The 21,620-nt window shown below is 41.1% G+C and overlaps 2 protein-coding genes across 2 annotated transcripts in view; one reads left to right on the top strand and one right to left on the bottom strand.

Annotated features, from left to right (window-relative positions):
• Positions 1-510: 510 nt before the first annotated feature.
• SERF1A (small EDRK-rich factor 1A) lies at positions 511-4,931 on the bottom strand. The gene is made up of 3 exons (XM_066569087.1): positions 4,814-4,931; positions 1,538-1,646; positions 511-1,019 (listed from the first exon to the last, which is right to left on the bottom strand). The coding sequence occupies exons 1-3, from the start codon at positions 4,818-4,820 to the stop codon at positions 947-949; spliced, it is 189 nt and encodes a 62-aa protein (XP_066425184.1). The 5' UTR covers positions 4,821-4,931; the 3' UTR covers positions 511-946.
• A 5,259-nt stretch (positions 4,932-10,190) lies between these two features.
• Positions 10,191-21,620, top strand: part of BDP1 (B double prime 1, subunit of RNA polymerase III transcription initiation factor IIIB) — a 48,038-nt gene continuing 36,608 nt past the window's right edge. Inside the window, exons 1-11 of the mRNA XM_066569453.1 lie at positions 10,191-10,321; positions 10,984-11,090; positions 12,038-12,097; positions 12,454-12,594; positions 13,485-13,618; positions 14,608-14,702; positions 15,283-15,337; positions 16,003-16,146; positions 17,762-18,046; positions 18,383-18,554; positions 19,567-19,726. Coding sequence (XP_066425550.1) covers positions 10,289-10,321; positions 10,984-11,090; positions 12,038-12,097; positions 12,454-12,594; positions 13,485-13,618; positions 14,608-14,702; positions 15,283-15,337; positions 16,003-16,146; positions 17,762-18,046; positions 18,383-18,554; positions 19,567-19,726 — 1,386 coding nt within the window. The 5' untranslated portion in view covers positions 10,191-10,288. The remainder of the gene's footprint in view (positions 10,322-10,983; positions 11,091-12,037; positions 12,098-12,453; positions 12,595-13,484; positions 13,619-14,607; positions 14,703-15,282; positions 15,338-16,002; positions 16,147-17,761; positions 18,047-18,382; positions 18,555-19,566; positions 19,727-21,620) is intronic.

Raw genomic sequence — 21,620 nt, 5'->3', positions numbered from 1 at the left:
CTCAGGTGGTGTGAATGTGACTGACTGCCAGAGTGGCTCCAGAGTTGCCAGGGAATTTTCCCCAACAGTTTTCCCCTGGTCAGTAAACAATATACTCAAGCATCCCTTTGAAGCAAGGGCTGAATTTTTCCACACTAACTTACAGAACTGACGCAGGTTGAAGCAGTAATTTCAAATCATTTTAGTGGTGTGACAATTTCAAGATCTGCTTCTATTGGAACTCATTAACATCAAGCCTGTAGCTTATTTAAGTTAGTATCAGGACTCGATTGAGTCACTTTAGTACACCAACAAAGTCTGCGAGTCAAGAGGCATTTTTCCTATAGGGCAGATTTAAACTACATGTAACGGTGCTTATAGTATGCATTTCTTATAAACTTTACTTATACTTTATATTACACTTACGTTCTTATACTGCATTTCTCTACGAGATTATCCATTCCATATGTTCTTGGTAACTTCTTGGAAATCAACTGATTATGAAGCATAACCATTTCAGATTAGACAGTATTTCATGCAACATTTTATTGTAAAAATATTTTGAGATTTACAGTTCAGACCTCTGCAAGGTTAAGCACATTTTACAAGTATGTTCCCTTCTGAACGTAGCTGTACTTTCAAGAATTCAGGCAACCAAATCTGGTCTAACTGTAGATTCAGAAATTCTGTTACTGGAACCATTAAGTAAAACTAACAAATGCAGCAAAAGCTAGAATAAAGCCATTGCTTAGTACTTTTATTCATAGACATGCAGAAGAGTGTAGTAAGTTTTGAAAGAGCACTGTAGACAACTAGGCCTATAGTAACCAGAAAATACTCTAACTAATGATAGTTTAACAACTCTGCACAATAAATGTTTAATCATTTAATGGCTGGACACTTTTATGAATGATCTTCTAGGTCCTTCTGCTTCATCGGTGCACTCTATATTCTCCATAGCAGCAGCTCATTTTGCTCCTGCCTGCAGAGACTTCCTTTCATTAGCTGCTTTTTGCTTTTGCTGCATAATTTCAGAGTCCCTGTGAAGAAAAAATAGCTGGATATCAGATACTGGCTCACAATTTTTCTAAGTAGAGTTCTCTCGCTTTAGTAACTCCCACCTGAAAAAGGAAAAAATAATTTCTCAGTAAGCCACAAGCAGAGTGTTTTATTACCCCGTTTTTTTCAGTGCATGCGTTACTCCATGAGGCAGACAGTTCACTTGATTAGTAGACCTCATATAATTCTTTTGGTTTTAGAAGTAAAAGACAAAATGGATCAAACATCTTAAAGAAAGCATTACACAATCTTTTCCTGTTTGCAGTAGGCAAAAATCTGGTCAAAAAAATTAAAAAGCATTACAGGACATAATAAAAATACATCTTTTTAACAGCAGAGACAGCAAAATTTAATCATCAAATTATGCTCTGGCAAGTGATTAGCCAATGAATAAAACACAGTATTTAAATGCTATGTTAGCTAAGACACTGGATTCTTTCTGACCCATCTCCCTCTCCTTTTTCAGCCTAAACATTTACTCAACTTTACTAGATCTTACCTCTGTTTCCTCTGAGAAGCAGACAAGCTATCTTCTTTCCTTTTGCCTTTGTGGATCTCCTGAGTTTTCTTCAGGTTCTTTTGGCGAGCAAGTTCACGCTGGTTCCCGCCTGCAAGATAATAAGCAGTTAAACAAGTACTACCACTTGTTTTTTTCCCACACAGTGTACCTGTGTAAAAGTCTGTTATAAAGGCAGTACAGTTTGGCACAATGCATAGAGCTGGTATGGTCATACCTGCTATCTCAGCATCCTCTCTCAATGTACAACAGGAGAAATTAAAGGCTCATAGTTGTTACTTTTTCAATTCTATATGTCATGTTCAAGAGATTACCCAAATTCTAATATTCCTTACAGAAACAAAATGTAGTTTGCCACAAAAGGCTGAAGGAAAACCATCACACCAATAGGCTGGGCAAAATCATGTCAGTAACTCATCCAAAGACAAGTCATCCACTCTCTAACACATTCCAGCATTCAATATAGCTTACAAATGAATTTTAGACTGAAATAACAGCACTGAAATTGACTGCACTCAAATACTATTCAAGAGATGACCTCAAGAGGTTTTTTAAATTTGAAATAAAGTGCAGAATGTAAGCCTGGGCCTTAGCAACTGGGTGGCATTACTTCCAACATAAGTGAGAAGAGTAACATTACTTCTATATGTATAAAAAGACACAAACCCACATCACTATCAGTAGAGAGGACACTTCAGGGAAAAGACAGCTTTCCCCACGACTACCAACAAGATAGGAATGCAATCTCTTTGATCACACAAAGTTCCTGAGGGCACAACATCAAAAGTATCTATCTAAATACTCAGGGTCTTCCAGGCAATGGCCAAAGACTGAAAGATCTTCTGCATTAGCTGGCAATCTCTCCTCAGTATTCTCTTCCTTAGTTCTATTTTGCTCCAACCTGCCAGACCTAGTTCACACTGGCTTGGTACTTCTTGCTCTACTTCTTTTGGACTGACAGATATGCTATGCATAATCATTTGTTCTGTTGAACTAATACGATCTTTTATACTCAAAAACAACAATTCCATCTCTCCCTTATTTCTGTTGTCTCTCTTTTCAGTCTCTCTACATTATTAAGACTGTCTATGCCATCTTTCAGTCTTAAAGCCAGATATCTCAATCTTGAGGTGCCTGTAATTTCTGGTCTACAAAAGCATCTTAGGACTAGGTCACTTTTAAACAACAACCTGCTGGTATGATCCACCACTTTGTGCCCACACCATTTCTGAGCAGACAAAGGTACCTGCCATGTCAACAAGTAGACAAGATCAACCCTGCAGAAGCAGGGGTTTGTGCATTCTTCACAACAGCCAATGGACTGCCTGGTAAGAGATGCCAGAAACTCAAGTGAAAAGAGCCCTGTATGACTGCTGCTTCCCAAGAACCACTCTTGTCTTGGAACATAACTTTTGTCTGTGATGGGACATAGGTGCTACCTTTTGGAAACGCTAAGAGAACTCTACTCATCATCCTCACTAGCATCCTATCCCCAAAGTCCATCTAGAAGAAGGGCAGCTGTTTGTTCAGCGACTGAAGCAAACCAGCTGTCTCTGGCAGTACTAGTGTTGATTAGAACTTGATGACTCATGAGCAGATGACACATTCCAGGCCATAAATGGTTCCTGGGTTTTCTGGTGCTCAGGAGGCCAGAACGTTATATGAAGGACCGGGCAGCAATGAAAGAGCTCTTCTACTGTGCTTAAAAAAAAAAAACGAAACAAAACAAAAAAACCCACCAAAAACCAGAAGTCTCTTCTTTTATCATGAAGAAAACAGAGAGGAAGTAAAAACGATCTGCTAAAGCCAGAATTACCCTCCACCCCAAACCTCATGTACTTCCTTATGATCAGTTACTCTCCGCCCTTGAATTCCGGTTCTTCCTTGTTTTCCAAGCAGACACTAAGAACAGGCTTTGCAGTTTTTCCAGAGACACAGTAAGGTTTTAAATTTAGGAACAGAACTCAATTGTATCACTGAAAAGCAGCTGGCACAGCAAAGCAGAGAAGATAGAAAAGCTGAGCAATACAGAATGCACACAAAGCATAGAATACCAAACAACTCTCTGAAGAAAAACTTACTTCTACCATCTGTGCTTCCAAATAAACATTGCCAAGGACTATTTGGTCCCATTACTTCATCTGGGATGCTGAATAAGTGTCCCTACCATCAAGGGAATCACTGGTGTTTTCTACATTCTATAACATCAACCTAAATCTTCCATGAAATTGTTCCAACAGAAGACAATTCACCTTCCTGAAATTCAAGCATGAACTACCACAAAAAGAGCAGTACACTCCTTCTGCTTATACACCTTTATACATTCCTCCTCAAGCATCCCCATCCTGGCCTGCTTGTGCAGGACATACACCTCATTTCAACCTGCCCTTGCTCTTTCAACTCCAGGAGAAGAAAAATGCCAACAAAAATCCTAAATGCGCTTCTTTATTATGTCCTGTGCACAAACTTTATGTTCCAGGTCTATAGCTGCACTTCAGCAGCAGTGTGCTCTCATAACTGTGTATTTTCCAGATGAATGTGAAAGCACAGCCTCAAAATTGGGTTTTTACGAGTGAATGCGAAAGCACGAGCTCAATGAAACACAAGGAGTTTCTGTACTGCCAGACATAGCAGGCGGAAGGCACAGGAGCACTCCCAGCAGTCGGGAGCCGGAGCATCCTGGGTCCGGTTCACAGTTCTCCGCCATTTTACAGCGGGTGTACGAACACTGCTGTTCGCCAGCACTGAACACGGTGACGATTTACAGAGCGCTCCTGCCTTTTCAACAACAGCCTCAACAACCTCAGCTTAAACAGTACAAAATTCAATGTTCAGCCCTGATATAAAAGTCCTTTACTTTCAGTCTTGGCGGCAACCGGGACTGAAATGAAGTGCGGCTGTTGTTTCAGCCCATCATCACTTTAATTCCTCCCCCCGGTCCCGGCACTACTGATACGCCAGAAGGCGGAGGAGGATGTTTTCGCCTCCAGCTTCGGACGGCGGCAGAACGTGGGAAAAAGCCTCCTCCCCACGCACTCACTACAGGCGAGATTTCGCTGGTGGGACACCAAGTCTGCAAAGAGTCCGACGCGGCAGCGGCCTCACACAGCGGCCGACTGCCAGACCCCGGCCCAAGCATCACTCCCAGCCGGACTGCCCTCGGCGTCGCGCCCATGCCTGGAACCGACCAGGAGAGCGGCCCAAGTTCCACCGCCCACTTCACTACCCCACAGGCCCCAAGCAGCCCCCGATACTCACGGGTCATGGCGAGACGATGAGGCCGCGCAGCACCGCTACGGCTCACACTGCTACCGCTAACCACGTACCCAGAGCCACCAACCACGCTCTCAGAACCACCCCAGCACCGCCGAAACCGTCTGAGGCGCCGCCTTCCGTCGTTGCCCCTTATGACACTTCGCTGGTCGCTGGCGTCACGGCGCCGCGCGGATTTGGCCCAATCAGCGGGACGCGTGCCGCTGCCTCCCGCCCCGTGGGCGGGAGCCCTGCGAGGTTGGTGCCGTGCGTCCGTCTGGGCTCGGGCGTGAGGGTTTGGTGTAGCAGCCTAGGCTCGGGGACAAAGCGAGCGCATGGAGAGTTGCTGAGAGCTGGCTGAACCGGCTGAGGAGCTGCCGGAGCCTTACAGGCGGCCACGGCGCCGTTATTGGTTGCTCCGTAGAGGCTCCGCCTCCTGCCGCTCCTCTCCTGGTCGGCGCATGCTGATGACGTCGCGGGGCGCGCCGCCGGGGCGGCACGCCGTGAGCCGGCCGGGCTCGCGGCATCCGCGGGCGCACGCCGCCGCGCGCTGCTGACGCCGCCGAGCTCGCGCCTGTCCCGGGAGCGCCCGGCGCGCGCCTCTCCCGGCGCCGCCGCCATGTTCCGGCGGGCCCGTCTCACCGTGCGACCCAATGTGCGGCCCCCGGGCAGGGCTGCCGCCACCGGCACTGGCGGGGTGGACCCGGAGCCACCGGAACCCCCAGGTTCGGACACCCCGGCGACGGATGGAGCAGGGACCGCGGTGGAATCGGCAGACGCGCGGCGGGCAGAGAGGTAAGTCCTGCTAAGCTTCCCCTGGCACTGTGTCGGGCCGCCGGCGGCACTGGGCCGCAGATCCCCGGGAGCGGGATGGGGGTGTGCGGGGCAGATCCCGGGAGGTTGCGGTGGCTCTGTGTAGCGCTGGATGCCGTGACCCGTCACCGTCTGGTTGTCAGTGCTGTGAAAGGGCGCTGGCTCGTCCTGCAGACCTCGTGGAAGACGCATGCGGTCAGTACCCTGTGACTGAGTGTCCAGGGTTGTCAGACAAGGACTTGGGGGTGTTCGCAGCCTAAGATGAACCCGCGTTTCTTTACTGCCGTTGTGCAGCAGGTCCTGGAATAACATTGCAATTGGCTGCCCAGGGAGGTGGTGGAGTGGTGACTTCCTTGGAGGTGGTTAAGGAATGATTGGACATGGCATTTAGTGCTGTGGTCTGGCTGACAAGGTGGTGTTGGGTCATAGGTTGGAATCAACGATCTCGAGGTGTTTTCCAGCCCAGTTGCTCCTGTGATTCTGTAAGTGAAGACTGCAAAGGAGGGGCCCAGTGTGGTCTGACACTCATTATTTCTGACTCCACAGCAGCCAGAAGCTCTGGTTTGCTGTGTGCAGCAAAAATGCTTTGTGCTCTGTAACCAGATGAGTTTCATTTTGTATTCATTCCTACAGCATTTGCTGTTTTGTGTTCATTTCTTTATGCATTGGCAAGGGAGGACTTTCTCCCTTTTTGCAGGCTTTATTGCCTATTTTTTAAGGTCTTAAAGGGCTTTTTATTGTGATGGAAGCACATGGTAAAGTTGGCCTTAGGACTGGCCCTCCCTGAGGACCTCCCTGTTGTAGGTTAAGCCTGGCTGGTTGCTAAACCCCACCCAGTTTATTGCTTGCTTCCCCACACCCCTGCCCCTCCCAGCCTTGTGGGGTGGGCAGAAAATCAAAACGGCAGAAGTGTGAGAAAAGGTGTGTCAAGATAAAGACAGTTCAATAGATCCTGTGCACATAAGCAAAGCAGAATTGGGGATTCATTCAGCACTACCTGCAGGTGCTTTATTGTCTCCAGGAAGGAAGGGATCAATCACTCATAACATGTACTTGGGAAGACAAACTCCATAACTCCAAATGTTCTTTCTTTCTTCTTCCCCTGGCTTTTATTGAGGAGCACAATGCCACATATTGTGGGATAGCCCTTCCATCTTCTGAGATCAGCTGTCCTGGCTGCGTCCCCTCCCAGCTTCTTGCTGTTCCCCAGTGGTCAGCCACGGTGCACTGTGAGAAATGATCCTGGTGCTGCACAATCATTGCTCAGCATTAGCTGAAAACAGGGGTGTGCTGTCAGCGCTCTTGTGTCACAAATCTGAAACAGCACCTTGTGAGCTACTTTGAAGGAAGTTGACTCTGTCCTCACCAAAGGTAGTACAGATCACTGTTTCAGGATGTCCTCAGTCTGATAATTGTTCTTCAGAACAACATTCACACTTCTTTTGTACAGTTGGGTTTGAATCTTTCATAAATACCTTTATTCTTTTAGTTGAAGCTTGCCCCTTATTACAGCATGATGAAACAATGTTAGTGTCTTCTGTTTCAGTGGCTGGAAATTCAGGTATCAGACTAGTTGGCGTGGCATGTCTTTAGGAAACCCATACTGCCTTTTATTCAACTTGTGTCTTACATCTTTACTTGTTTTTCATTGTGCTTCAGGATGTAATTTTTATGTTACAGCAATCACCTTACTGTATCCTTTGCTATCTGATTTTTTTTTTAATGAAGACATTTTTACCATTTTTCACTTAGAGGCTACTGATGCTGTTCCAGCAGATTTGTAAAATACTTTTGTGTTTGTAATTTAACAGGTGCATCAGTGTAATATAATTCTAAGTTTCAAAACTAGATATTGGCGTGACTCGAAAAGCTCTCTGATCTGGTCTCATGGCGTAAAAACAGGCCTTTGCCATATAGCCTTCTGACAGGGTAGCCCACCTAGCTGACTAGGGGAAGCCAGTTCATGAAAACTTTTTGGACTTCAGTAGAACTTTCCATACTGGCTCTCACACTATCCTTCCTTCTGGACAAAACATCCAGCACACACCTGGAGGAACACATCATGTGATGTGTGAGCAACTGGCTCATGGGTTGGGTTACAGTGAATGGGGTGACATCAGACTGGTGACCTGTCACTGGTGGGGTTCCACAGGGCTCCGTCTCAGCCCTGTGCTCTTCAACAGCTTCATAAATGACCTGGACACAGATTTCAAAGGTATATTAAGTAAGTTTGCACATGATACAAAATGCACATGATACCTGTTGACTCTCTTGAGTACAGGGAGGCCTTGCAGAGAGACCTCAGCAAATTGGAGGGCTGGGCAAACGCCAGGCATATGAAGTTCAGAAAGGGAAAGTGCCAGATTCTGCGCCTGGGGTGGGGCAGCTCTGAGTGTATGGACAGTCTGGGGAACAAGGGACTGGAGGAAAATGACCTGAGGGTCCTGGTCAGTGGCAACTTGAACATAAGTCAGCAATGCCCTGGCAGCCAGAAGGGCCACCCGTGTCCTGGGGTGCATCAGGCACAGCATCACAGCCAGGCAAGGGAGGAGATTGTCCTGCTCTGCTGTGCACTGGGTGGCCTCACCTCGAGTGCTGGGGGCTGTTCAGGTGCCACAGTATAAGAAAGACATTGAGCTGTTAGAGGGCATCCAAGGGGGGGGCAACAAAGATGGTGAGGCCTTGAGGTGAAGCTGGATGAGGAGTGGTGAGGTCACTTGCTCTGTTCAGCCTGGAGGAAACTGAGGGGAGACCTCATTGCAATCTACAGCTTCTTCATGAGGGGAAGTGGAGGGGCAGACACTTATCTCTTCACTCACAGCTGCTCAAGTCTGTGTCTGTAGCTTCAGTCACTTTACATAGTTTTATTTTCTATATACTGAATAAGTTTTGTTAAATATCAGGGAAATTCTGTAAGAGAATTCTAATTTTTTAATATACTTTCTGTTAGATTTTATTTAACTGTTCAGAAATCCAGTGCTGCACTCCGATTAAAAACTCCACATAACATAGGTGGTGTGGAGAAGGTGAATGAAGAATTACTTTCCATTGTCTTTGCTGTACAAAGAACAGTGGGTGTTGAGTGGAACTTGCAAGATCTCATTCAAAACACCTAAATAGGCACCATGTAAGAAGCCCTCTAAACTCTTTGCCCAAGGATTTTCTGTACTAAAAATGTGTATGAACTCACAGTGTGGGACAAATTGATTCAGCCATTTAACAGAGGCTGCTAAATGCAAACACATGATCTGTAGCATTTACCTGAATCATAGAAAGTAGCTGGAGAGAATTTTGAAAAGTTTGACTGTGTCTTTATACTTTTTTATATTTCTTGGAAAATATTTACTTCTGACCACCATTTTTAAAATGTGTAAGTGAACCATGGTTGTCCTTACTTACAGAACCAAGGCATAGTTCCAATATAAAATTAAAAAAACTCTCTTTATGACTCAGTTATAATTATACTGCAGTCTTACTATGAGCAACAGCCATGAAGCTGAACACTGGTGGAGTCAGCAGATTTGGGATGATCATAATGGTTGGCAGTTTTACTTGTACTTTGAAAATTACTTCTGCATAAGTGATAGAAAAAGTACTTACATACCAAGTTTTCCAGGGAAGCTAACAGCTATTAATGTGTTAAGTGTGAGCAGCAGTTTGACTGCTGAAGTTTTTCTGGAAGTCACAGTTTACATATCATCTACTTGCAAATGTGTAAGAGGAATGTCCACTTTTGTTGTAATAAGTCATCAAACCACTGTTACATACAGCTTTGTTTTTAATATATCACCTATGTTATGTAAATTTTTTTTTTAAAGTTAACGTAATTTTTTAGAAAGCTGTATGGTACTGGTATTTTCAGCTGAAAGGAGAGAGCCTTCCAGAAAAAGAGGTGGGGTGTGAGAATGTGTTACTATTGCAAGCTTGTAGATCAGTGATTAGTATTAGAAAATAATATGTCAGCTCCTAGAGCTGATTTTTTGATGAGGAAGTACCAGCTACATGTTGGTCCTAGCACAGCTTCTTGTGTATAGCTGCTTTCCTGTAGCCTAATGTTTATACTGGTTGGCCCATAAACACATCTTGAAAGTAATAGCAACAAATCTATCACTGTAAAGAACTTCAGAATACTTTCTTAAATTTTCCAGTGATGACAAGGTGGATAATACAAGTGGTACTGGGGAAGCTAGTAAACCTGCAGAGATGCTTACACAGAGAAGAAAACGTATCTCCACCATGCCAAATCTTGTCAAACCCAGAGCTGGACCATCATCTACTCAGCGTTCTGCACCAAAACCTCAGAGGCGAACATCACAAGCTTCTGATGGCAGTTCTTTACTTCAGAAGGATCCCTCCCCATCAGAAAAGAGTAATGTTGAAAGCTCTGTAAAGTCTCCTATGCTTCCTGAGAAGAAAACACCTGTGCCACAAGTGCCACAGTTTTCACCGCTAAAAAAGTCTGTGAACAAAGAGCAAACTGTTGGTGTAGCTGCTCAGAAAAATGATGATAGCTTGCAGAAGAATGTACCCTCTCCTCTCAAGGAGAGACCAACGCAGGAAAGATCACGAGCACAGGAGGAAAAGCTACCTGTGAAACCTTCTCCTGAGAAAGTCAGACGAACATGTTCTGACCGCGAAAGGATCCTCAAAGCTCGGAAATTAAGGGAAATGCTTAAAGAAGAGCTGAAGAAAGAGCGGATGGTAAGGCCTGTGTTGAGCAGTGCTTATCTGTGAGGGGCAAGGCATTCGATTCACCTTGCATACATTATCTCTTTGCAGTAGTGTTTTCTGATGATTGTCAGCTGCTCACTGCTAGTTGTCTGTCACACCTCATAACTTTCTCTGTATTTATTCTGTTTATAAGCAGCAGCAGCGTTTTTTCCCTAATAATGCAGAGTTTACAAATAATTGGCTAAGTTTTTCTTTGATTAGACCACAAGTCTTTTTTTTGGCATGACACCTGGTTTTATTTTGTAGTCAACATTCCAATTTTGAGAGTTTCACAATACAGCAGTGAAGTGTGCTGCAAGGAGCATGGATTTGGGATATTTTTTCAAACTGATCATTGTCAGAGTTCTGTAATGTTGAATAACTTTTAACTTATTTGTGTCAGGTATTGAATGCTTCTGAAAGGGTAAGTGGCTTAAGGGTCTGTAATGCCCTCGCTGAGAAAGGGACACTTTTAAGATAATCTTGTTTTGGTTCTTGGGAGTGGTATGTGTTTGTCTGTGAACAACAAAATTCCATGAATGGGGTACTTCAAAAATAAACAAAGTAATAATAATTTGTGATCTATAAAATATTTTCAGAGTGAATCTAAGTGCTTATTGTTTTCTTTTGTTTCATTTTGTTTTGTATGGAAGAAGTTGAAACACAGGCCTCCAGTAATTGAAGGACGTTCTCCACCAGATCGTTCTAAAATGACCATGAGAGACTTAATATACTATCTGCCAGAAAACAATCCTATGAAGTAAGTATGACTTTTTGTCTCTCTCCTTAGGTTAAATTACTTTTCGACTTCTATACTACTTAAATATGGAGTACTGGCACAAATACAGAGTTGTTGCAGTGGTAACAAAAGCTTCTAGACTAGCTTCTAGTTTTCATATCTGCTATCTGCTTAATTCTAGTGCAGAAGTGAGAATGGAGTTTAGTGTACTTTTGAAACACACAAACATGAATTTGTCCCTAGTGTTGATTTATCTCTGCAGAAATACAGACTAGTAGAATTTTTTTTTTCCAACTCCCTGTTGTGAAATTTTTAGTTGTGGCTGTTAGGGATAATTGCCCACCAGACCCAGTGGACTTAGGAAGCTAAGTATTTCTCCTTCTAGGTGCTGAAGTGCAGAATGCACTGCAAGACCCTAGTGGTGTTTACCGTGGATGAATGTAGTTGCTGCTGCTTCACTGACATGTTTCACTAATGCAGCTGGCTGTACAGACTGCCGCAAACAGAGCAGAGCAGGACCTTTTTCCTGCAACTACCAAAAGCAATCACATGAATAGAAGTTCAGTTATCCAAGTCCTGTTCTTTCACTAGTAGATGAATTTTCTGGTATCATCTGTTATCACTTGCTTCTTAATATTTGTGTGCTTGTGTGTTTTATTTATCACTTCCCTTATTTTTTCTTTTACACTGAATAGTCCCCAAGGGGTAAAAAGCAAGATGCTCTCATGTTACCTGTATCCATACAATGGATTTCTGCTTGAAGAATCTTTTTTTGTCCTTGCTTGTACAAAACAGGGCAAAATTTACTAAGCAGTGGTGGTTTGTAGTTCAATGTAGATGTGATACAAAGAGCTGAAAAAAAAAGCTTTGTGTTTCTTTGTCCATTGTGCACTAAAAGCCAGTTTCCTGGAAGAAAGCAGAAATATATCTGTACAAACAATCATCTCTAGCTTTTTATGACATTCTAGGTCTTCATTGGTAGAAGAAAAGAGAACAGAAAGAAGTTCTACACTGAGTCAAATGAAAGAGTAAGTCTTGATGGTGAAGTATAGCTGGAAAGTTTTCTGATGTAAAAAACGCTGCATTTCTGTGATAATACTAAAAGTGGAGGTATATTTTTTTACTGTTCAAATATCACAGTCTAATTTATAAAAATTGCAGTTTTGGTTGGTATTGTGGTTAAAGAACATTTTGCTTTCAACTTTAAGTTTTACATATTTCAATTTTATAGTAGAATAAAAAGCAGGTTTCAAAGTTCACATATTGACTGATTTCTTGATGTGTTGCATTGCTGGGTGGTTCATCAAATTGTTGAATATCTGTTGAATGAGCAGCAGTTCAAAACACTGAACAGTATTTTTGTGTGCTGTCTTAAAAATTGTAGACAGGAAGAAAAAAGTACTCCTGATCATGAAGAAGAGGAGGAGGAGGAAGAAGAGAATGGGGAAGAGAGTCAGGATGGCCCACTTCTCGTTCCTCGTGTGAAAGTAGCAGAAGATGGTTCCATCATTCTGGATGAAGAAAGGTGACAAATTCTGTGCCTGACTCATGGACAGTATTGCATTGCAGCTCAGTTTGCAAATAGAGGACTACTTTGGATGGGGATGAGTATGAGTGTCTTTATGTTTGAGAGTTGAGCTACACGGACCTAGGAAACAGTGCAAAGACGTGGCAAAATACGAACAGCAGTAGTCTGCATCTTTGTAGTGGCATACTTTTATGAGAAATATTTTTTGGGACAGAGGTAGAGAGGAAGATGACATATTTTATTACTGTGAATGAACACTGAAGATTTGTCTAACTTCCAGATGTCATCTTCCGTTTTGCTAACTTTTTTGCTTCTCATAGTTAACACATATCTGCTTACTGTTATTTGGTTATCAGTATGATTTGCTCCAGCTTTGCATCTTGCCTGTTGCGGCTTTATTGTCCTGTCAGTTTTCAGTAACTTTGCTTATAATATGATGTTTAAAAAGTAGATTATAAAATTTCTGAGTTCCCCAAAGGTATTAGCATGAAATTTATGCCAAGGTTTAAGGATAAAGGTGGCCTGGTAAAAGAATTTGAAAGCATTGAAGAAGGATATTGAGAGGTTGTCATGGTTTTACAAAATAGATTTTTCGATTTCTCAAATGTTAAAAAGTCCTTTTTTTTTTTTGAAGCTACTTAATTATTTCTGTCTGTATTATATCTTATAAAACAGAAAAAGCAAATTTACTTACAGAGGGTGAGTAGGGTAGTGTTTTCTTACTGCATTCTCCCATTAAAGTACGTGTTAGTGTAATAATTAAAATTATTACACAATAGACATGCTCACTCGTGGAAAAAAATTTGAATAGCTGTCTTATAAACATTGACTATATTTTTTCTTAGCAATATTTTGAGGTGAGTCTTCTTGTGTTTTTTCTTTCCCAGCTTAACTGTAGAAGTTCTAAGAACAAAAGGTCCATGTGTTGTTGAAGAAAATGATCCCATCTTTGAGCGTGGCTCTACAACTACATATTCTAGCTTCAGGAAAAGTTTTTACACAAAGCCATGGTCAAATAAAGGTGAATGTATTTTTGGTTTCAAGCTTTGAGTCCGCAGAAAAGTTATAGTTTTCACCTATGCTTTATACTTTACTTTATACTTTTCATTCCCAGTGGAGTAAATGGATCTACTTGCGTGTCATCTCATGTAATCTCAACCCTCCACACTCTTACAACAGGCAGAGCTGTGGTATTTACTGTGAAAACTGGCATTTTTAAAAAATCTAGTGCCTTTTAATGTGCAGGCTGCCTGTACTTTTTTTCTGCTATGGATGTTTAGATGATGAGAAAATGCTAGTCTGCTTTACCAAGAGCATAATTTTGGATTCTGGTTTACAGATATTTGGGTTCTGTATGGTACTTAAGTAGGTTCTTCCCTCCTGGGCAGGAATAGATTGTATAAGGTATTTCTATGTGGACTGATTTCAGTGCAAGTGGACAGCTGTGTTCTTATGAGTGGGTAGGTTGGGTTCTTCATTACTCCTGCTGTGAATTGACTCTTATCTCTAGGTTTACAACACTGTGCAAGACTTTTTACGATTGGAAATTACTTTTTACCGCTATAGATGGAAAAACTGGCTTCAGAATTCACTGTGGTCTCTTTAGAATGCACTCTTTTCATTTTCATAATGGAGAGGGTAAATTGACATTATGTTTTTATGATTTCTCTTTGTGCTTATGTTCATAATAAAAATGGATATGGACAATTTGGGGTTGGTTAGCTTTGATTTACTAGCTTTAGAAAGCACATGTCACATTCTGCAGTTTTCTAATAGTTTAGACAATTCTTTCGGTTGATAGTTCATTCAGCAAATGTTATTAGAGGGACCTAGGTAAAATTACAAACATGTTCCATACATACTCACCTGGACTTGCAGCTACAGGAGACAGCCTCAAAGTTACTGATCTTATGAAATTAAGTTTACAAGTTGTTTTTATTTCTGATAGCAAGAAGGATGGTTTAGTAAATATTTAAGTGTGTGTAATTTTGTCTTTCTTTTCCCTTATAGAAACAGACATGTTCTTTTTAGCTATCAGTATGGTAGGAACAGACTTCTCCTTGATTGGGCGGCTGTTTCCTCACAGAGCCAGAGCAGAAATTAAGGTAAAAATTAAAGCATTCAATAAAGAAATTAAACATCTAATTTTAATTTTCTTTTTCTTATTTGCATTCCCATGCTTCCTCTATTAGTGTTGATAATTTTGGTGCAAATTTTCTTCACAGTAGTGCTTGTTTTCTGAGACCTGTTTCAAGAGGTTGTATCTGAAACCTTAGAATGCTGGTTGAATTTCAATGACTGTATGTGGTAAATGTAGCATCCTTAAACACACTTTGTTTTAGTTAAAGAATGCTGATAGGCCATTTAGACTGTTTGGTGAGGGCCTTCTCTGTTATCTTTTTTGTTGTACACAGCTGGGAAAGTCTTTGATATTTCAAACCTTGCTCAGATTAAATGGCAGGAAAAGGTGTAGAAAATAATAAAAAAACATATTGCTGGTGATAAGCTGTGGTAACAGATTTTATTTAAAAATTAGTTACAAACTTGTGTTCTGTGGATAGGCATGTGAATTTCAACAACTGTAGTTGGTATGTTGCACTGAAGGCTTAGCTTGAGCTGCCATTTTGTGCAACATATTTTTGTATTTCTTGCTTAAGATAAACACAGCTGTGCATTTGCTTTTAGAACAAGTTCAAACGTGAGGAAAAAGCTAATGGATGGAGAATAGACAAAGCTTTCAGTAAGTAAATATTCCCTACCCTACAATGAATCATTAAATGGTAGCCCATTTATTTTGATGGTGTTTTCTGTGCTTTGCCTTGTTTGAATTACTTAGAAGAAAGTTTTTGCTCATAGATGAATCCAGAAGCTGTGGAATTTTAGGTTTTCATTATAAGTATAGTTCACAACAACAATCTTTACGTTTGTTTTCTATTTTTTCTGGATGTTTGCTAAATGAGATTAATATAAACTTTCTCTATATTCAGTTGAAGATAATTCCTTTTATTCCTGGAAATTTCTAGCAAATTTATTTATTGTAAACTGCTTTGAGACTCCTTAAAGACTTTGTTAGTTGAATGAGGTACATATGTTCTACAGCAGTATGTTCATACATTATTTGGTACTATGGTGTAGTTAATGTATTTGTCAGTCCTTACATTTTTGAACTACTTAGTTTATAACTTGTTTTTTAAAGCCAAGCTACCATATTCCAGTCACCTTTATGTCACCTTCAGCCCCTGCTCAAGTGATATAGAAAATACTTTCAAGAACTCTCTGTTTAGATGTATCTGACCTTTGCTTTTTAATATTATGTCATGTATCTTGATTATTTTACAAAGATGAAACTTGAAAAACTAATCAACTTTGAAATCTGTTCTTTTTCTTTGCTTTAATCTGATGAAGAAGAAAAACGACCCTTTGATTTTGAATTCTTTGCCCAGCTTCTTGAGAAGGTCTTAGCAGATGAGGGAAAGAGGAAGCAAAAGACTGTTAAAAGCCAGAAGCCAAAAGAAAAAAAGTCTCCAAGGCCACAAAAGAAGTCAAAAGGTATTTTAAAAGAGTGCTTGAGATGACATTACAGAGCAGTGATCAGTAATGTGTTGCTAGCAGAGGAGAAGTCATGTCGGGCATCACATATTCCTTCCCTGTTGTAGACAGGACAAGAAGATCTTAGCTTCATAGTGGAACTTTTTCAGATGTAGTTTACAGATGTACAGGATGGTAATAATTAGTAACAGAGCAGAAACATGATACCATGGTGAAAATGGTGCTGTTCCACCATCCGAAGTGCTGGTATTCTAATCTACTGAGTGGTACATATCTCCATGAGTTGCTAATGAATTCACTTCTAGAATTTTTTGGGCCAAAATCATATTTTTGGCAAACTCTTTTGTGTTGAAACTTTTCTTGCATTTAAAAGCTTCTTCTTTTAAGGGTTCTGTTTCTCCTTTGATAGTAGTTGAACTTCCTGAGTCTGAGCAGTATGATTATTTTCAGAGAATGATGTAAAAGTTGTTTTATCTTTCTGGTTTGTTCAAACTAAAGATTACATTTAATTACTGTTGATTACCACTGTGTTTTACTACCTCAGTACCTGGGAAAGGACATTTGACAGATGTGCTTTAATTAAAAGCAGTTATACTGATACAGTTTCATACAGTTTTTGCTAATTTTGTGGCATTGTTCACTTGTTTCTTCCACAAGGACCTATCATTTTGTAAGTGGTATGGTGAAACAAACAAGTGAACATCTTTTTAAAGAGGATGCTAGCTGGAAATAAAGATCTCTTAAAATTGAAGAAGTTGCTGCTTTTCTGTACCCTTGGTTTTGGATGTGATTAAGTAAAATATTTCATGTATTAGGACTTAAAACCATGTAGAGAAATCTTGTTTCTACACTTTATTGGTAGATTAAAGGTGTGTCATGCATAAAACAATGCGAGTATGCTTTTCTTCTTCTCATGCATTTTGGAGTTCTTAATTACAGAGAAATTAGTTCATTTAAGATGAATAACAAGGAGAGGAAAGTTCTTGGTGGTTAGAGGATCAACTCAAAATGTCCTTAAAATAGGGGTTTAACTCATTAAACCCAGAAAATAACTTGTTAATTATTAGCTAGATAAAATTTCAGCTTCCTTATGTAAGCTAGAATGATCAACTGTTACACATTTTGTGATGAAAAATTGCTTTTTTGTATGTGTGGCATATATTGCTATATGGCATATATATATATATATATGGCTTTTGGTATATATGGCATATAAAGTATGGCATATATTCTGTAACCATCATCACCTATTTCTGCAGACATACAAAAACTCTTTGTAGGAGTAGCAATGTCTTTTTTTCACTGAACCCAAATGTGACTGTATAAACTGCAAAAAAGCACAGGCGCAATAACATTTACTAAGTTAGCTTTGCATCCCATATTGACTTTCCCCTGGAGAAGTGTTGTCCCATGTACAGAATATGTTTTGTATTAAATGCTGATGCTTTTCTGGCAAGTCAGAGACTGATGTTCCCCAGTCCTGCTCATACACCTGGCATTGTATTGGCAGTGATGCATGAGTACACAAATGTTTTCAGTAGAAATGCCTTTGCTCTTTGTGGCTCCTAGTACTCCACCAGTCTGTTGACCAAGAGCCATATTGTTGTCTCAATAGCAAAAGCTGCCAGCACAGAAGCTGCTAATGATCAAGATGAACCTCAGGAAGCTGGAATTTCTGATGCAGAAATAGAAGCAGATGGTGTGACAGCTGAGAAAGAAAATGAGGAATCTTTGAGCATTTCTGAACGAGCAGAAGAAGAGGTTGCATTAGAGCCAGCATTAGCAAAAAAGAAGAGAAAGAGGAAGAGAAAAGATGATCTTGAACAAGAAGTGGAGAATATTCCAGAAGAAGTGCCTGTTCCTTCAAAAACTGCTGAAGAAGGGAAGTCCTCTAATAAAAGTAAGAGGCAAAAATGCTCACTTTCATAAGTTCAAATAGAAATTTTATAGAAAGTCATTTTAAACTTTAAAGTCAGAATTTGCTCTTTGATTTATGTTGCTGATCTGCCTTGTAGGAGGTTGTGGAACAATGTGTTTTCAGATCAGCATTCGTTCTAAATCTAAACATACTTTGTTTTAGATGAGAATAGTTCTCTTAAATCTTAATAGTTACATCTTTTCTAGTGGGATTTTAGTCTTATATTAACTCTTCTTCACTGTAGCTAGGATTTGATTACGGAAATTCCAAGATGTTTCCCAGAATGTCCAAACTGATTTAATTCTTATTAATTGTCAGGGAAAAAAGTGATACATGATGCAAGCAGTGATGGTGATACTACCTGTGGAGAAGTGGATTGTGCTATTGAAGGAAAGGAAAATGAGACTGCTGTTATAGAGGAAGAGACAACAGAGTCCTGTTCACCAGTGAATAAGCAAATGGAGAGAGAAGGTGGAGTCAATTTATGCAGGTAATGTTTATAATGGAAAGCTTAGGCAAAACAAAAAAAAAAGCTCAAAGTTTATTATTTGTTTTATTTATTCATGATTACCACCATTTAACTGCCACAGAATGTGCAGGTTTCTGAGAACTGTCCTGGGGTCTAGTAAGCTGTTTATGATTTATATACTCAAAATATTCTCTGCCCTAATGGGCTGCCCTTGCAAAATTAATGTACATAACTTTTGGGAATTACTTTAGTAATTATTTCATTTTTTAAGAGTGTTTAGGAAGACCATTGTTTATCCTAACTTCTAATATTTCTCTTGAAGCAGGGGTTGATAATGTTGCTAAGTTGAGTTACTATATGCTTAGAATTTTTATCTGTAATAAAATTATTCTTGTGGAAAAGGAATGATGCTTAGATTTTATTTAAGCAGAATTTGGTTGAGATCCAAGCTTTTGAGTTCAGTTTTGGGCATACTTTTACTAAAAAGAAAGTGAATGCTTGATTATTAAACTTGTTATATGTCTAAGTGGTAAATTGAAAAATTCATTATGATACTGTGAGGACTGCTTCAGAATTTTGTGTGTTAATTTGTTGTATTTAGCTGCGTTGTAATTGTTTGTTATTTTATATGTATTCCCAGAAACTTCCATTTTCATTAGTAGTTCATTAGAAGTGTATGAAGGACAGTTATTTGCCTTTGGACTCAACCTAGATTGTTATGAAAGATCAGAGGAAAAAACCATTGGCATGCAGTTGTTTGTTTTAAAGTTTATTTTCTTAAAAGCAATCAGTCTAGAATAATCAGATGAGATTTTTACATAATCTTATAATTGCAGTGCGAAAGTACAAAAGATGTTTTAAAGCTCATAGTCTGCAAATATTATTAAAATTTCATGAGATTCTCTGAAATATGGATAGTTAGTTAGTGTCAAAACTGCATTGTTTTTCTGTGCAACTTCCTCTTTCTGTAAGCAGAAACAACTTTTTTTTCTATGAGTACACTAATGTTCCTGTATGCTTTTATTTATTTCAGCCTTGAAGATAGCAATGATGTTATACTAGAAGCAGAACCTGCTAAATTGAGAAATAGAGATATTGGAGATGGTGCATCAGAGGAAAGCCAGATTCCAGAGTTACCAATTTCAAATATTAGAAGCAAGGAAACAGAATGTGTAGAAATTACAGAATCAAAGGTATTACTATTTTTTTATCTAGTTCATCTCAAGATCTTGCCCTTGATCATTAAAAGTGGTTTGTAAATCAAAGCCATTTTTGGATTGTTTTTGTGATGTTTTCACCATCAAGTGAAAAACAATCAACAGACCTAAAAAAACATAAAAATTGAAATACTGTCATATCTTGTGGGCTTAATGGGCTGTCCATTAACCTAAATGTATTCAGAGAGTATACTGTGCATGCCTGACTTACCTCATAGACAATTTAACAGCTGAACAGTTTAGTTGTTCAAAAGTGAATGACTGCAATATGAATAGCTAGGCCTTGGAGCAGGATTTTGCTGGCATACGCTTACTGGCACAGTGTTGGAAACTGATTTGAGTGGAATGCACATTGGGTTGTTTGTGCTGCTCCCTGAATGATCTAGATAATGGAGCAGAGTTTAACCTCAGCAAGTTTACAGATTAGGCAAATCTAGAAGGAATTGCTTCCCAAGGACAGACATGCCCAAAGGTTATATTGGCCTCCAGAGGGACCTGGAGAGGCTGGAGAAGTGGGCTACGGGAACCTCAGGAAGTTCAGCACGGGGAGATGCAAAGTCCTGCACCAGGGAAAGAGCAACCCAAGGCACCACTGCATGCTGCAAGCCACCCTGGTGGAAAGCAGCTTTGCAGAAAAGAGCCCGGCTGTCCTGGTGTCTCTGAGTTAAACATGAAGCAGGAAAGTGCTGTGGCTGTACAAACAGGTAATGGTGACCTGGGCTGCAGCAGGAGAAGTGTTGCCAGCAGGCCAAGGAGGTGATCCTTGCCCCTTGTTCAGCACTGATGAAGCCACACCTGGAGGACTGACCAGTTCTGGGCTCCCTGGTGGGAGAGACCTGGATGCACTGGAGACAGCCCCTCAAAGGGCCACACTGATGGTAAGGGCTGGAAGCATCTCTCCTATGACAAAAAGCTGAAGGAGCAGGAACTGTTCAACCTGGAGAGAAGGCTCATGGGGAGCCTTCTCTGAAGGATCTGAAGAGATCCCTCTTCAACAGTTCCACAAAAACTCAAAGGGAGGCCGCAAAAAGGACAGAGCCAGGCTCTTCCCAGGGGTGCCCAGTGATGGGACACGAGACAATGGGCAAACACTGCAAGACAGGAGGTTCCTTCTGAGCACCAGGAAATCCTGTTTCATTGTGAGAGTTACCAAGCACTGGCACAGGCTGCCCAGAGAGACTGTGGAGTCTCTATCCTTGGCAAGATTGAGAAGCTTTCCAGACAGTATTCGGCAACCAGCTCTAGGTGCCTTCATGTATTGGTTTTATGTGGCCTGGTTTTGGTAGCAAGGGGCTAGAGCGGTGGCTTCTGTGAGAAGCTGCTGGAAGCTTCTTCCATGCCTGTAGAGCCAATCCCTGGTGGTTCCGAAGGTGGACATGCCACTGGCCAAGGCTGGGCCAATTAGAAATGATGGTAAGACCTCTGTGACCACGTACTTAAGAAAAATTGAAAACAAAAAGTGGTTGCAGAGCTGTAATTGCAAGCAGAGAAGAGCAGAGAGAGAACATGTGAGAAGAACAACTCTGCAGACACCAAGGTCAGTGGAGAAGGAGGGACAGGAGCTGCTCCAGGCACTGGAGCTGAGATTCCCCTGCAGGCCGTGGTGAAGCAGCTGTGCCCCTGCAGCCCATGGGGATTCACAGGGGTGCAGAGATCCACCTGCACCCCATGGAGGTGCCCATGCAGGAGCAGGTGGATGCCTGGAGAAGGCTGTGATCCTTTGGGAGACCCATGGAGAGAGGGGCCCTTGGAGGAGTACACCCCACAGAAGAGTGACCCACACTGCAGCAGTTTGAGAGGGGTTGGTGCCCATGGGATGGAGCCACGTCAGAGAAGCTCATGGAGAGCTGTCTCCCATGGGAGGGATCCT

Source organism: Molothrus aeneus, chromosome Z (genome assembly GCF_037042795.1).
Source record: "Molothrus aeneus isolate 106 chromosome Z, BPBGC_Maene_1.0, whole genome shotgun sequence".
NCBI lineage: Eukaryota > Metazoa > Chordata > Aves > Passeriformes > Icteridae > Molothrus > Molothrus aeneus.
The sequence above is the reverse complement of the archived record's forward strand: the minus strand, read 5'-3'. Positions and strand labels throughout refer to the sequence as shown.